This window comes from Genypterus blacodes, unplaced genomic scaffold (genome assembly GCF_046128005.1).
Source record: "Genypterus blacodes isolate CSIRO-AG114 ecotype Tasmania unplaced genomic scaffold, CSIRO-AGI_Gbla_v1 ptg000090l_1, whole genome shotgun sequence".
In the NCBI taxonomy this organism is placed as follows: domain Eukaryota; kingdom Metazoa; phylum Chordata; class Actinopteri; order Ophidiiformes; family Ophidiidae; genus Genypterus; species Genypterus blacodes.
In genome coordinates this window covers 269,333-284,271 of record NW_027466895.1, presented here as the reverse complement: position 1 = coordinate 284,271, position 14,939 = coordinate 269,333, and the positions used below count along the sequence as shown (strand labels likewise).

Here is a 14,939-nt window from a genome sequence, read left to right as displayed (position 1 = left end):
TGCAGTTTCCCCTCAAAGCAAATGTGCTATGGTAATAACAACCTTTGCTCGCTGTAAATGTCAACGCTCCCAGCTTTAAATAAAACTCAAATTGTTTCAGGAACTTCTGTAATAATATTCATGGTTTAATCAAGGAGAGGAATGTTTATTACAGGCACCGATCAACACGATGGTCAGGATGAAGGTGAGGGTGTTCAAGTTTCATTGACCAGACGCTTTCTTACATCATTCCTGTTGTTGCTGTGAAGTTTCAGAAGGAGCGTCAAGTATGTGGGACTTACTATTTGAGAGATATTAGCAACGTTACAGTGAGATTCATGAGGACTTGTGTTTGGATTTCATATTCGACTCAACTCTCTCCGCAGACGAACCAGGCCCGCTGTGCGGCGAAACCAGGCCAAATGTTCAGCATTGGCTTAAACGTCACAAAGAATTGCAAAGAATACGGAGTGGCATGATGTATCTCGCAGCAGCTTTGACCCATTTGCCTGGTAAAGTCAACCGTCTAAATATAGGTGCTTGGTAACAGAAACAGACAGGAGAGGAGGAGGAGGGATCTTTCCGGTGAAGCTCGGTTCGATTTCAGCAGACAAGAGGGAGAATGCGAAGGAACAAGAAACAAAAAAATAGAACAAACATGGAGAAATGAAGCTAGACGCAGCTCAAGCTGAGGAGAACAAACTTCAACCTGCCTGGTGTCGCTCACAATTTGATTAAAGCGCTTTATGTTTCCTGCTTCCAGAAGTTGCTTTTGTAGATTTCACTCTAAATAACAGCCGGCGCGTTATGTTTCCATTCCTGTTCGGACGAGGGAGTTCTAATACAGACGGGGGCTGAATTCTGTTGTGTTCACCGCAACAAATACTGCGGTGCTTCATCAAAGAAGCACCACCCCTCTTCTCCTGGTTGGCTTCTTGAAGCACACAGGTATTGATTTTGCCTTCACGCCTTTACACAAACAACACCTCTGGAGCGTCTCTGCCTGGGTGCATATGCAGTTTGGTTTTGATATTCCGGGCTCGTCCTCCGTCCATACACGTGTGCGTGTCATATCAGTGTTATCCCACAGGCTCGATGCTTGTCCACCTAATCGGGTCCCAGCACTCTAATTGGCTAAGTGTAGCCATTTTCTCTGCTCTGGGGAGCGTGAAGATTAGAAGGAGTGTGTTTCCTGCTGCCCAGCACCCAAATGAGTCACGCCATGGATACACTGTCTCTCCAAGGGATAAAGCAAGGAGGAATGTGGAGCAGACGCACACAAAGTCTGATGAAAGAAGTAGGATGCAAAGCTTGCCATGTAGCCACAACACACACAGCATTCCATTCTTACTAAAAACATCCATGATCCTCCACAGAACAGTGTGTGTGTGTGTTCAGGATGCTCGCTCACCTGTACCCAACTTGCTCCATCCGCCCGATAAGGGAATCAATAATGAATGTAGCCCCGAGCAGAACGGCTTGTTTGACTTTACGCATTGCCCCTGTGCCGACATGACACTCCTCGCTCTCTCTCTCTCACACACACACACACACACACACACACACACACACCGCTCCCAAATAGCATTTCTGTCAGCTCATGCACCGTTGCAGGCATACACTGCTGATGAGGAATTTCGAATTTGATTTTATCCTGCGGTGGAGCTGCAGTCACATTGTCTTTACGAGTTTAAATAAATAAATGAATGGCAAAGTTTGAGTTAAATAACATTAGCTCATAAATCTTGGGTGAACATGGAGGTAATAAAATACATTCCATCCTCAAATCTGACCACAACAAGAGAAATGGTCCTCAGTATCATGTAACACCCAACATTACACCCGCCTGGTCCAAACTGTCCTGTTTTCATCGTGCTGAACGATGACATGCGTGAGTGATTTGTGCTAAGTTCAGTGAGAAGCACAACTGTCGCTGTGTTACAAGCTCAGGCAGAATGTGTGTGTGCATCTCTGTATAACTTTGACATTGGTAACAATCAGAGCACAGTCTGATTGTTACCAATGTAACAACCCCCCCCCCCACATGCACACACAGATGGGTTCACACACTGGCCCTCTCTATTCTGGACAGCCACTCTAAGCTCTCAAGCAAACCCCTGCGGTGGTGACAGTAGAGGTTTCACACACTCTGAGGTGGAACAAAGTCAAAGCACCGGGAGAAGAACAGCAGGAAGGAAGAGCGCACCGACCATTCTGACGAAAAGCAAACCTCTCGAACAAAGTGATGCGAGTTCGCCTTCAAAGATGAAAGTCTCCTGTTCTTTGCTTCAGCTTTGAGGGGGAAAGCCTCTATTTACATATGGAAGTATCCACCAGGAGAGGCGCGAGCTGTAATCCCATTAATCAGCATAATTGGCTCATAATTGGCCCTCATCAAGTCCCCGCAGATGCCATCTCTCAAGTCTCAACATTACTGCCAAGCATCTCGCATGGAGACATTGGCTCAGCTTTGCCCCGCAGAGACTAGACGAGACGGGATGAGACTCAGCTGCGTCTGTGGAGACATAGGTCTGTCTGTGGAGGGATACAGTAGTTTAAACCTGCCTAAAATCTCATCTGAGTTCAGACGGGCAAAAAAACAAACACAAGTATCTGCCCACACATCCACAACCAAGAGCCAGCATGTGTGTGTGTGTGTGTGTGTGTGACAAGCGACCGTAATGAGACGAGACACCAGTGCCTCATTCCAGTAACAGATCCGCGTTGCCTCTGGGAATTCGCCTTCACGCCCTTTTCCCGAGCAGCAACATGGCTCCAGATAGCTTAACCAGACATGCTGGCCACTTAACAGTGTTCGTCCCCGGGCATAGATGGCTGACACACACACGTCCTCATAGAATAGCTTTGTGTGTGTGTGGCTGTGGCTGTGGGATAGCGTACGGGGGTTTGTTGTAGCTGGTGTCAGACAAAAGGTAACAAATGCTCTTGTTCTTTGTTGATCGGAATAACAATCAAACCTTGAGCAGCAGCGGAATAAAGCAAACAAAAATTGAGGAGAGGAGAAAAGAAAGAGGGGGAGAGAGGGAGTGTGTGTCTGCCATGCTTGTTATTTGTTCTGCTCAAAACAAGTGCATTTTGGGAGATTAGGATGGATAATGAAGAGACGACAGCCCTCTCCTCTCTTATTCTATAAACTTCATGTTACAGCCTCAGGGGTCACTGACAGATCAGAGAGTGAAACTTGTGGAAGTACGTTGCGTATGTATGCGATCCGACTTCTTTCTGAGGCGGCTATAAACAAAAAACACAGATGTAGTTCAGCTTTTACCTTCCCCATTCCGCTTCAGACGAGCAGCTAAAACAGCCTAGTGAAGTCATCCGGAGGACAGTGGGCTGATAACAAAGTCCACAACCAACACGAGGTGAGTAAGTAGTACTTATTTCTGTTCAGATCTATGTAGGAGGTTAATTCTGTTTCGACCGACGGTGCAGGATACAGACGCATTTCTTTCCAAGGGACATTTTAACCTGTGAGAAAACCTGGCTGTAATTGTGTTGGACGATAAGACGCATCTTTAGTCTTTCCTTGTAGGGATGCTGAGCTGCGGCAGCAGGCAAGAGCAGGGCGCAGATAAGAGCGAAACAAATAGAAAACAGATGCGATAATCTTCAAATAATTCTTTGCAGTGTGAAAGATGTTTTGCCGAGTTTGGATCCGTATACTTTCATTGACAAAGACGTCTCATTAAGGAAACTTTATTCTCTCAATATCTTTAACCCTTGATCTGTGATAAAATGAGCAGCACGAGCTGTTAAATAAGAAGCAGCAAGCTCCAATCTGTCCTATTTACTGCACAACGACGCCATTGGAGATAAGCACACACAAACCTCCTGATGCCGAGCTTGTTCGCGCTGATCGCAGCTCGTAGAGGAGACGAGGCGACTTTCCTTCCCCGTTCGGCAGGTCACAGCGTGGGGCCGCCTCGCAGATTGAATTTGCTCCTCGACTGACGCGGGATAGACGGGATGTTTCATTAAGGGGCCCGGATAAACAGAATCAGAGCTCCGATATGTCCTCAAGATTGGATCTGTGATTACGGAGTACAGCCAGACCAAACCAGAGTCGGAATAATACAGCAGCGGCTTTACATCCCAAGTATGATCACACACCAAAGGGCCACTAGTTTATTTCACATGACTGAGCATTTCACCAGGCGCACTTTCAAATGCCAGTTTTACATAAAACATAGCCGGAATTTCGACAAAGTTCAACTGCGGGATGGCAGTTTCCATTAAATATAAGCGGATGAGGCTTGAATCCTTCGTCCCTTTCTATCAAGATCAGAAGTGAGCCTGTCCAAGGCCGAGTCACCCTCTGGGAATTAATAATCATTATAACCTTAAATCTGTCTGTCATAAAGGAACAACTACTGTACTGTCTTTACGGAGGGGAAGAAACAAAGAAATAATTGGAGGGGAAGATTCTTTTGTTTGTTGTTTTGGATCATCAGGGACGAGTGGTGAAACTTAGTCCTTCAATCTTTGATTGATACCGGAAAAACCTGCTAATCTGGCCTCCTGTCGTCCTCTTTCGCTGCAACTCGTCCCCTTCTTCTCTCTTAGGGTTAGAGACGGTTCAAGAGGAGCCAATTACTCGCACAGTCCGAGTAATTAACATGAGGGATAGCCGAGTCTAACGCAGACTTCTCTGACATTCGGCGGCAGTGACAGTGAAGCTCCCTCTAATGAGACGGACCCCTGGAGGATTTGCTTCCCTCCTCCTGTCTGGCCTTCGCTGATTGCTTCGGTCCCTGCGAAGGATGTTTGAAAATGTTTCTGTCAGGCTGAAGCTCATCACACAATACCAATCAGTAGGGAGGCAGGTGGGAGGCAGCGACAGGCCACACGTTTCATGAAGGGAATTTCTGAGAGAACGGAATGCGAAGGGGGACTAGTTCAGAAAGGACGCAAGCTCGTCCCGCCTGATCAGCATATAAATGACAAAACGTGCAGGCCGTACACATACGAAGGAATCTAATCAAGATTGTACTCGACAGATAATAAGGAAGCACGATTACGTTCAGACCGATGACTCCATTGCTGTGGAATTCAGGTCAGGAACTGATGAGTGTTTTCATTAATGAGTCATCAGACAATATTTCTTGCGTTGAAGTGATTATTTAGTGAATTGACTGACAAAAAAATGACAAATGGCTGTTACAACTTCCCAGAATTGAAGGTGACATCATCGAATTGCCTATTTAGTCTGAACAATGGTTAAAAGAATAACTCCGGGAGACTCAATGAACTGTGATGTGTATATAGAGAAGCAGTAAATCCTTACACCTAAGAGTGAATAAAAGACAAAGTTCAAAGAGGACAAACATCTCTGCTCAAGTAAGTGCACGATATAGACGTAAAAAAGTTAATGTTTAATTGAGAAGAAAAACAAGCCCTGCAGCCAAATCACTCTGTCTGACTTTTGTGGTTGAAGAATCTGAAAAAAGCCAGACGAAGTTGCTCAGCTGCCAAAATTCAGTCCAAAGACTGACGAATGACCCGGAACCGTTCACCGCATCAGACTTCATTCAAATTTAACCTTGATGTCAGTAAGATAATGCGATTAAGGTGTTTTCAGGCCAGTTGTTTTGTAATCAGAGCACTGCCTCAGCCTTGGTTATAATCAAATTATTAGAATGCATGTGAACACACTTGGACGGAGGGGAATAATAAGGATCCTGCCGCTGTGCGTTAGTGTGTGAGGAGGGAGGTGTGCGAGTCATTGCTCGCCAACGCAAGGCCACAACAGCTCCAGTAATGAATATTAAAACGGCAGTGACCACCAGGGTCCCCGTCCGCTCCCCCCGGGAGGCACTGCGGACAAAATCACGCGTCATTTTGCGTCTGCACTGGACAGGCTACGCCCACAGAGGAGAGAAAAGACATGTTCAACCACATTCACAATGCCACTAATTTATATTTCATTTAACCTAGTGGTCATTGTCCTGTGTTTCCTTTTCCATTCCATAGTGCAAGTGACCACAGACAACCATTCAGACTGATCATCATGCACTGACACTAGATTACCACTACATGGTAGCACAGAGTATCAACCAGACTTCAAACCCAGCAGTCAGGTTATAGCGCAAATGTTAACAGAAAGGCATGTTTTGGATTTCAACTTAGATAGAAATGTGTGACCTTGGCAGAGATTTGCCTTTTCTTCTTTTTCCGCTTTCAAACTTTTCCGATGAATTGCGTTGGCTTGATGTGAAAGGTTTGGGATGGCAGCCTTTGAAATTGCCTCTGGCTTTGTGCAAAAAGAACTATAGTAAAAACAGACAAAAACACACACGTTTTCACTTACAACCACAATATATTTCCTATTTACTTGCGTTACTACATACAATTCCTGTCCAGAACACCCAAAAAACATCTCACCTCAGCTTCAGGGTGGCAGAGCGACACTTAATAGCCTCACTGCGTTTCGACGTTTACCTCAGCTGTTTTCCCAGCATTATACGAGCTATATGAGCGATAGGTGTAATCCTGGTCACAATCTGTCGCCACACACAAGCTGCTTTTGATGAACCGCCCTGCGTTCTAATCTCACCTGGGCTGCATTGTTCAAAAAGGAGGTAGAGCTCCTTTGTCACCTCGCGGCTGGGTTTTAAAACGCCAGCGTGAGGTTTGCATTTTCATTCAACCTCTGCAAAGATAAGGCCCTGCAGTGAAATGTGGTTTTGCGGCGCCACTTCTCCGCGCCTGTCCTGACAGAATGCGAGACAAACATTGGGGGAGAAGACAGAGAGACAGAGAACACAGTCAGGACTTTGAATGCTGGTGGAAGACTTAATGAAACGGATTTACTCAACGCTGCGGTTCGATGAGTTTATTCGGACAGGCAGGTGAAACAGATCGAGGCAATAACCAAAGTTTCCCTGCAGGAGACAGTGGAGGGTTCAGGTGTCTGAACTCAGCAGCCTATAGATTCTGTTGCACTACACCTTTATTGTGATGACGTTCCTCCTTCTTCTAAATGGGGAACGACAGTGTGAGCCGCTAAGGTGTGAGGATCAGGAGTTCCTGTTGAACGATTACTGCATTATGGATTTTTACTTTACCCTCAAGTTCTGAAGACTTTGGAGTTTATTCTTCATATATTTTTACCATCTAAAAAGCTACACTTCTTCCAAAAAAGTTATCCAAATTCACAATTGTTCCGTAAATGTGTTCTTCCAGAATTTAATCTTCACTAAAATTAGAAAACGTCTATGAAATGTTGACAAAATCAGGGACAAAAGTTCTAAAAGGTCTTAACCTTTTCCCTGACTGATAATGAATGGTTGTCTATGGCCTGGAAGTAATGTTTTAAAAATCAAAACTGGAACTTTCTATGGTATGGATCCGCCTCAAACTCTATTATAATGTTCCTTCACCCACGAACCACCTTTCACAAAATCCAACGCAAAGATTTTGAGTTCTGAAATGAAATGAGGGTCTGGAATATGGTAATATGGAAACAAGATGAAGAAGAGTGCTGCAGTAGAATAAAGATAAATGACACTTTCAGGTAAAGTCTTTCATGGTCGTCACGGCATCCGGCTTTGATCGAGTCTCTCACGCGTTTGTTGTTTCCGGGTCAGGCAGATATTTGTCATCCTGTCGTAATAAAGAACTTTTGTAATGGAGCTTTTTAAGTGACAGATAAAAGTAAGACGTCACGCCTCTGACTCACTGAGCTGAATTTAGCATCTTCATGCTGAGGGCTGAGTGCTGAATAAGACACTTCAGCTATTCCTTATGGACACAATTAAGGAGTGTCCATCTTCTATTCGCACCTCTGCTAAATAATGACACTGGTTTTGATTTGAACCTTAAAAAAGATGTCAGTTTGTAACACGGTCATCTCCTAAATGGATTGTCCAGAGAGCCGTCACATGCCACGGAGGCGAGGAAATGAGCTCCACAAAGACTCTAATGCCGAGTACGTGAATGATCTGGGACACTGAAACCGTAGTTGGTGAAGGTTCAGATGCTGCAAATGCTTCTAAATAAGAGGCTCTTACATAGATCTCGCCAAATCCCACACCCAGTTGGACTGCGGCGCAGAATCTGGATCAAGGTTTCGCGTTACGATCTTCCTCTGTCTCTTTCGCATCATTACATTGAAGATGACGACAGTGGGCAGCTCGTGACAGCTTTGCGGCTAGGCGACCGTGGGCAGATCACCTGGCGGATTTGTCAATCCTACGCTGCTGCTGTACAGTCGCAGGTCTTTGAGCGACGAAGGAGCCAATTAAAGAGCAAATTTCACACTCTTCTTCCGTAAGCCGCATCTGCTGAGGAGCGGCGAGCATCATCACGAGCTCCCTGCCTGGCACATCCACATCTGTGTCCCACCCTGTCAATCAAGTCCACCACACACACACACACACCCCTCATCAGCATTTTGCGCAATTCGTAATTACAAATTGCTGAAAAACCAACACATATCGCTAGCTTGAGGTGGATTTTGTGGCAAATCCATAAAGAAGTACCACCGAAAACTGTAATGGAGACAGACTTTGCAGGTTGGTGCTTACAAAGGACAGAGCGGCGCGCGTTTCATTTCCGGGTAGGACATGAGCAGTGTGATGGATTTTCACAACAGAGTGTTTTTTTGTGGGCCAAATCGTCGACTTTCTGGAATTTAATCAGAGACAAAGATGTTACAGCGATACTACACGGACAGCAATAACGTCAATACAAGAATTTATCAGGAACCGTGAGAGGAAATGTGCAAAAAAACTTCTCTCTGAATGCTCTCTGGAAGCACTCGGGTAGAAGATGATGAAATTTCTTTCTTCTTCTTCTGAAAACCTGCACGAAATATCGGGACAACAGCCTGTATTTATGTATGTGATGTGATTCGTTTTAAGCTCAATGCTCTTGTAGTAGAACATGATGTCGCCTTTAACCTAGTTGATGACCACTTCTTTCATTACTGCCCAAGCATCTGGTCGTCAACTCTGCAAAGGTTTAACATTATTTGTTTATTTTCTATGTATTAATTTCATCTCCTCATGGTCTTAATATGACAGGGTTGGAAAAGCAAATCGTATTTGCCGACATGCAGTTAGAGTTTTGTTTATGTTTTTAACAAAGCTAGAAATGGCTAATAAAGACATTATGGGATAATAGATGGAGATTTGAGTTAAACTCCCATTGCCCTGTTTTCAGACTTTCCCATCCATGTGGGCACATCGTATCATTAACAGGGATGAAAAGGAGAGAGAGCAGGAAAGAGAAAGAGGGAAAGGTAAGAGGGCTGAGAGTTTAAGAGTAGTCAAGCCTTTGACGCAGACAGGGGAGTGGAGACGGTTGCTATGGAAACCCCATCCCGCCTCCAATGAAGTCTGCGAGTAAATGAGTGTATGAAAAGAGAACGGGGAGTAAAATGTGAGAGGAAGTGAGGGAGCGTGTCTGATCTATTGGGGGGGAGAAGAAGAAGAAGAGAGAAAATGGAGCAAACTGACAGGAGGGATGAGGAGCGAGTGACAGAGTAAAACATTACATTCAGAAAAATGACCTTCACCCAAACATCACCGAATCCTTAATCCATCTCAAAAAAACTCACCGTGCTTCTAGCTGGGGCCCAGCTCGGAGCTCCGCGCTGAGGCCTCCTCCGTCAGAGTTTTACCCTCCGAGCCGTTATTAGGTTTCTCACAGAGATGCTAAATAATGAATGAAGGACCACCAGGGAGCAGTTCCTCTTTTTATTATCCTGATTATTACTGTCATCCATCAGACATGCGGCTGTTAAACACCAACGCGTACATGTGAGCAAACTAACGGGGGCACCTGGTTGATACTTTGACGCAGAATTCCGGTTCAAAAGGTCAGAGCTCTCATCAAAGCCGAACCGGAGCGCTGACGTAGCTGCACTCTGATTGGCTCATGTAGGTCATAGCAAGTTACAGGCAGATTTACGATGGAGGGGAGTGACGGGCAGGTGGGAGGGAAAGATAGCTGTCCTGACTTCCTGGTTGGCCGCAGGAAAATCAACCCGGCAATTGCGGACGGACAGATGGACGGGCCACGTTTTCTCATTAGTAAGCACCATCGGGTTTGCATGCAGTTGCCCCAGCCATTAAGACAAACTCAACGTCCGCCGTTGGCATCTACCTCCCCATTAACTCGCGGCCACGACCGCCTGCTTCCTGCTATCAAACCATATGCCGACGCTCGGAAACACACGTGAGCATTTAAGGCCGACAAACGCACATGCAGCCGCCATGGTGGCCGACGCGCGCTCACACACATTAACAGCAGCTGTGTGGACATCCAATCACACCCTCCATAAACCCTCACTCTCTCCATTAGTGCAGGGATGGGGGCACGGTGGAGCAGGTTGTGATGTTTTAACAGCCGCCCCCCTCCTCCGTTTTCAACCAACCACCTTCCTGGCCATTCCGAGAGAGCAGCGATCAATGGAGCCAGGGTTCCCAAACCGGTCGTGATGTGAGGCTTATGGCACCATTCGTTGGGGGTTTTTAGTTATGCGGCATCGCAGTTCGTGTAAAAGTCAACTTGGAAACACTATGGGGGGAGAGAAAGAAAGAGAAAGCGAACAAAACAATCTCTCAACCGCACCTGAGTTCTCCATCAGCGGCTTTATTATTCAGAAAGTCCAAAGATAGACAGCAAAGCTCAACAGCAGCTAAGTGCTTTACAGTGTCCAGCCTGTCAACACGGGAGGCGGCGGAACGCACCGTAAAAGAGGCAGCGAGAGACAGCGAGAGAGAGAGAGAGAGAGAGAGAGAGAGAGAGGAAAACATATCAGCCATAATGAGGACGTGAAAGCCTGAGCAGGTCCAAACGGCTCAGATGACCTTCGTTTTTTTACCGTGTCGCTCATCTTCAACGTGGCACAAGCTTGAGAGATGAAGGTGGGTTCTTAATATGTCCATACCAGAGAGGATGAAGGGTGTTAATAAAAGTGTTTAGAGAGACTAAAGCATTATGGGTAACCGTCACCTCTGCTCAGGAGGTGGTGTTCTCATTAATGTGTCAGTTCTTTAGCAGGATATCTTGAAATAGGGTGGAGGAAAAGTCGATTTGATTTTGAAACAAATCCAGTTTGGGATCTGAAAAGGCGACATAATACGTAAAGTAATGCAAACTCAACCACTAACTACATGAAAATTACCAGTGTACATAAATAAGGCTAGAGATGATGCCAATTCAGCAGTATGAATGGTTTCGACTTAGTTTGTATGGAAAACATGCATCTAATCTGGCCGGCTCTGGATCTTTTTAAGTGGAAGTATGGTGGATAAATAAATGAGCGAGGGGGGTCGAAACGCAAACTAAAAGTCTGATTATAAATTCATACGATTCAATTGCCACGCTCTGCAATTCAATTTCCCTTTAATAATCCAGTCGTTTTTCGATCAGCGTCGCCCACTTGAGCGGCAGGACTTGCTCGCCCGCTCCTCTCCTCTCCTCTTTCTATCTCCCTGATCAAATCTGTGTGGATTACCAGACGATAGGCCTGATTTCACATGGGCTCAGGCTATTAACGATCTGACCTTGGATTTCAACCAGGCAATTTGTCTAAAAGCTGGCACCGTCTCTGCTAACCCCCCCCCCCCCCCCCCCCCCACACACTGGCTCCTCCGCAGTAACTTTTCCCGCCGTCTGCCCGCGAGCCTCCGTCCGACTGTCCGGCGTAACATCTCCTTCGCCGTGCGAGGGTTGATCTTAAATCGTCGTGATGAATGACCTCAGATCGATCGCTCGGCCCTGACAGAGCGTCATGGAGCATCACAGATTACACCAGGCCCTTACGTAACGGCTGCTCTCAATTCAAGACAAGCCGAGGTGGAGAGTAACTACTTTTATTTACTCAATATGAAACTTGTGTCTCTTCTCCCTTCTTCTTCGTCACATCCCTTTCCCTCGTCTTTCCTTCTGAAACAACTGAAGGTTGTAATCAATCAATCCATCCATCCATCCCTTCATCTATCCCTCATCCACTGGCTGATTGTCTGGACCAAAGGCCTGGCTCAGTCATGACTAATCCTCCTCCTCTCGGCAGCAGCAGCAGCAGCAGCAGCAAAAATCACTGAGGCCCATTGTTGAGGCTTCATTAATGCACCAGTTAACCTCTTTCATCGCTCTCCTCTAGTGCCCGAGTTTATCTGCAGTCCATTTAGTCCTGTGGTTATCGCCATCTGCGTCCCATCATCAGGCCCGTCTCCCCTTTTATCCTCCTCTCTCCCTCTATTTGTCCAACCATTTGTTCTCAATCTCGGCCCACTCGCCTCTTTGTCCATCTCCGCTTCCTCTTTTGACAGCCCATCCGCCAAGCTGTTATCGGGAAAATTAGCCACCGCTCCAGACAAATAGCTCTTTTTGTTGTTGTCCTGTCGCATTCCCACTCAGACACGAGGAGAGCGGAAGGAAAAGGTGGCTTTGGCTAAACCTCGCCTGCTCCAAGCATCTCCATTAAGAATTCAGGAGAGTGTAATTCACCTTACCTGCATTGTACCCAGACAAGAGAGATGAGCTCATGTTGAGCAAAGACATGACCAAAAAGAAATCGGAGAATATGGATTAAAGCACAGTAAATCTAAGCCCATATAAGAAGTGAGGCTTAGTGGACCTGATAAAGGCCAGAATGTCCCAACACACCATAAGCATTCTGTCCTAAACACACACGCATTGTCAATAGTGTTAAGTCTTCCAAATCTTATCTCAGCTCATCCGCACAACAATGAAACTCACTCGCCCAAGAAGAATTGATTAAGTTTAAAAGACCTTAATAGACTGTGTGTGTGTGTGTATGTGTGTGCGTGTGTGCGTGCTTAGGTGATGGAGCTAATTAGAGTGGACTATTTGATTTTAAAGGTCCCTCTTGCATGAGACACGGCACTCAAAGCCCGATTCCAGCTAAAGCAACCCGGCAGCACATCGATCAGCGACACAGCCGGATCTCTAGAGAGATTTTGGACGCGAGCCAAGGGGACGTGACAGCAGGAGAATAAGCTGAGCATTTCTATGCTTCGGTTCTGTTCAAACACACAGCGACGAGACAAACCAAGGGTTCATAAGTAGGCGAGAGAGGGAAGAGCCGGTCGTGTCAGGAAGTGGGAGGTGATACAAAGACAGACAGGAGAGAACTATGGGTAACTCACAGGGGACTGTGCGGAGGTAGAGGTTGTCCCGGATGATCTGCTGCAGCTCGTGGTCCACCGAGCCTTTCTGGAAGCGCAGGTTGAGGTAGTGGCGCAGGTCCTTGTCTATCACGCCCCCTGGAGGAGCACAATGACACTTAGAGTTAGAACCCATCTGCCATCCACAGAATACATAGTATTAGAAACAGTGGGTTAGCTAGTGTCTTGGTCAAGGGCGATGGCAGGAGTAATTAACCAAGCACATGTTTCTCTTTGATGATGGGGGAGGAAAAAAACGGAGCAGCTGGTGGGAAAACATGGAAACTCCAGAAAGACAGAACTAGGGACTCGAACTTTAGACCATCTTGGAGGAAACGCTCCGAACAGCTGGACAACGGCTGAACACGTTCATAAGTCATCCAGATCCGAGTCGTCTGAATTCTGCACTTTCCACACTTTGATAGTGAGCTGAAGTAGCACAAAACTACTGCGGCAGCAAATGACCTGGAAATCAGTGAGAAACCAGAGAACAAGTTTGAATCCACTAAATCCTTCAAACAAACGTGGCACAGACTAATGAATATACTTCGCACTCGCCTGGATTCAGCATCTGTCAGGCATAGCCACGGATTGGTGGAGGTGTTAATTGGAGCGGTGGCCAAACACGTGTGGAGAAACGTCCACACATAAATCACAATCCACCACCCCACCCCCGGTGGCTGTCCCCACCCCCCCCTCAACCCTCTCCTTTCTACTACACAGCGTCCCGCAAGTGGGACCCTCGTGTTCTGGAAGCCCCGGGCCAGGTCCTGCTTACTCAGCAGGACGGGAGGGGAGAGGTGACGAGGAGAGGGAGCGACAGAGAGGAGGAGGGAGCGAGGAGAGAGGAGAGAGGAGAGAGGGCGAATCCCACAGGGGGAGAAGAAAGCAGGAGAGGGACGAAAAACAAGCATCATGTCCACTTTCACCACCCTCCTGCAAACACTCCATCCATCCTCTCTCATGTAATCACATTTCAAATGGGGACAGAACAGCCGGGTGGGTGTAGAGGGTGAGGGAAGGGGGTAGCTGGACAGACATTACTTCAGGGTTTCCTCCTTAAACAAATGCACTTGTCACAGCTGCATGTAAGTCAAGAAAAGCGAGATTGGAAAGACATTCAGCTAACCTTCAATTCCCTCTTAAAAGCAGCAACTTGGTGTCATGCCAGACGTTATTTAACCCCCCAACACACACACAAAAACACAGGCTCCCTCGTTCCATCCTGAGGCAATGACATCTGAGCATGATTCGATGGAGTGCTCATAAATACAGCAGGAAGTGTGTGTGTGTGTGCGATCACAATGTTTAACAGATAACCTAGTTTGAGAGAACAAGTTTGCCATCTAATAATACAGCCTATTCTGGCTCTTTCAGCGTCACACACACACACACACACACACACACACACACACACGCGGTAATTTTCTTTACATTCATCCAAAGCAGATGATACAGTCCAGGCTCCATCTGTGTTTCTGTCAAAGATGCGGAACGTCACGACCAGCTGGGTTACATTTGCATGAGAAAAGAAGCCAAGCCAATGAATCTGCATGCTGAAAAGGTGAGTAGACGGAGACGTGCACACACACACACATACACACTAAATGGCACCTCTTGCGCGTACAGCGGTTCTCTCTCTTTCCACAGGTATCGTGATGCAAATAATCTCCTCTTTAGGAAATCTTCCGCCGGATCTTCTGCTGGAATCTCCTGTGGCGTCCAGTCATTCAGATCCCAAACTCTCCGTCGGCGATCTAACCACCAATAATCAGCCAGCCTGAAAGCACTGCCACCTCT

General features: G+C 46.5%; 1 protein-coding gene across 4 annotated transcripts in view; it reads right to left on the bottom strand.

Annotated features, from left to right (window-relative positions):
* The window catches only part of magi2a (membrane associated guanylate kinase, WW and PDZ domain containing 2a), a 121,554-nt gene that overhangs the window by 73,809 nt on the left and 32,806 nt on the right, over positions 1–14,939 (bottom strand). For all 4 annotated transcript variants that reach the window (XM_076158927.1, XM_076158928.1, XM_076158929.1 and 1 more), the window contains exon 2: positions 13,122–13,238. In XM_076158927.1, coding sequence (XP_076015042.1) covers positions 13,122–13,238 — 117 coding nt within the window. The remainder of the gene's footprint in view (positions 1–13,121; positions 13,239–14,939) is intronic.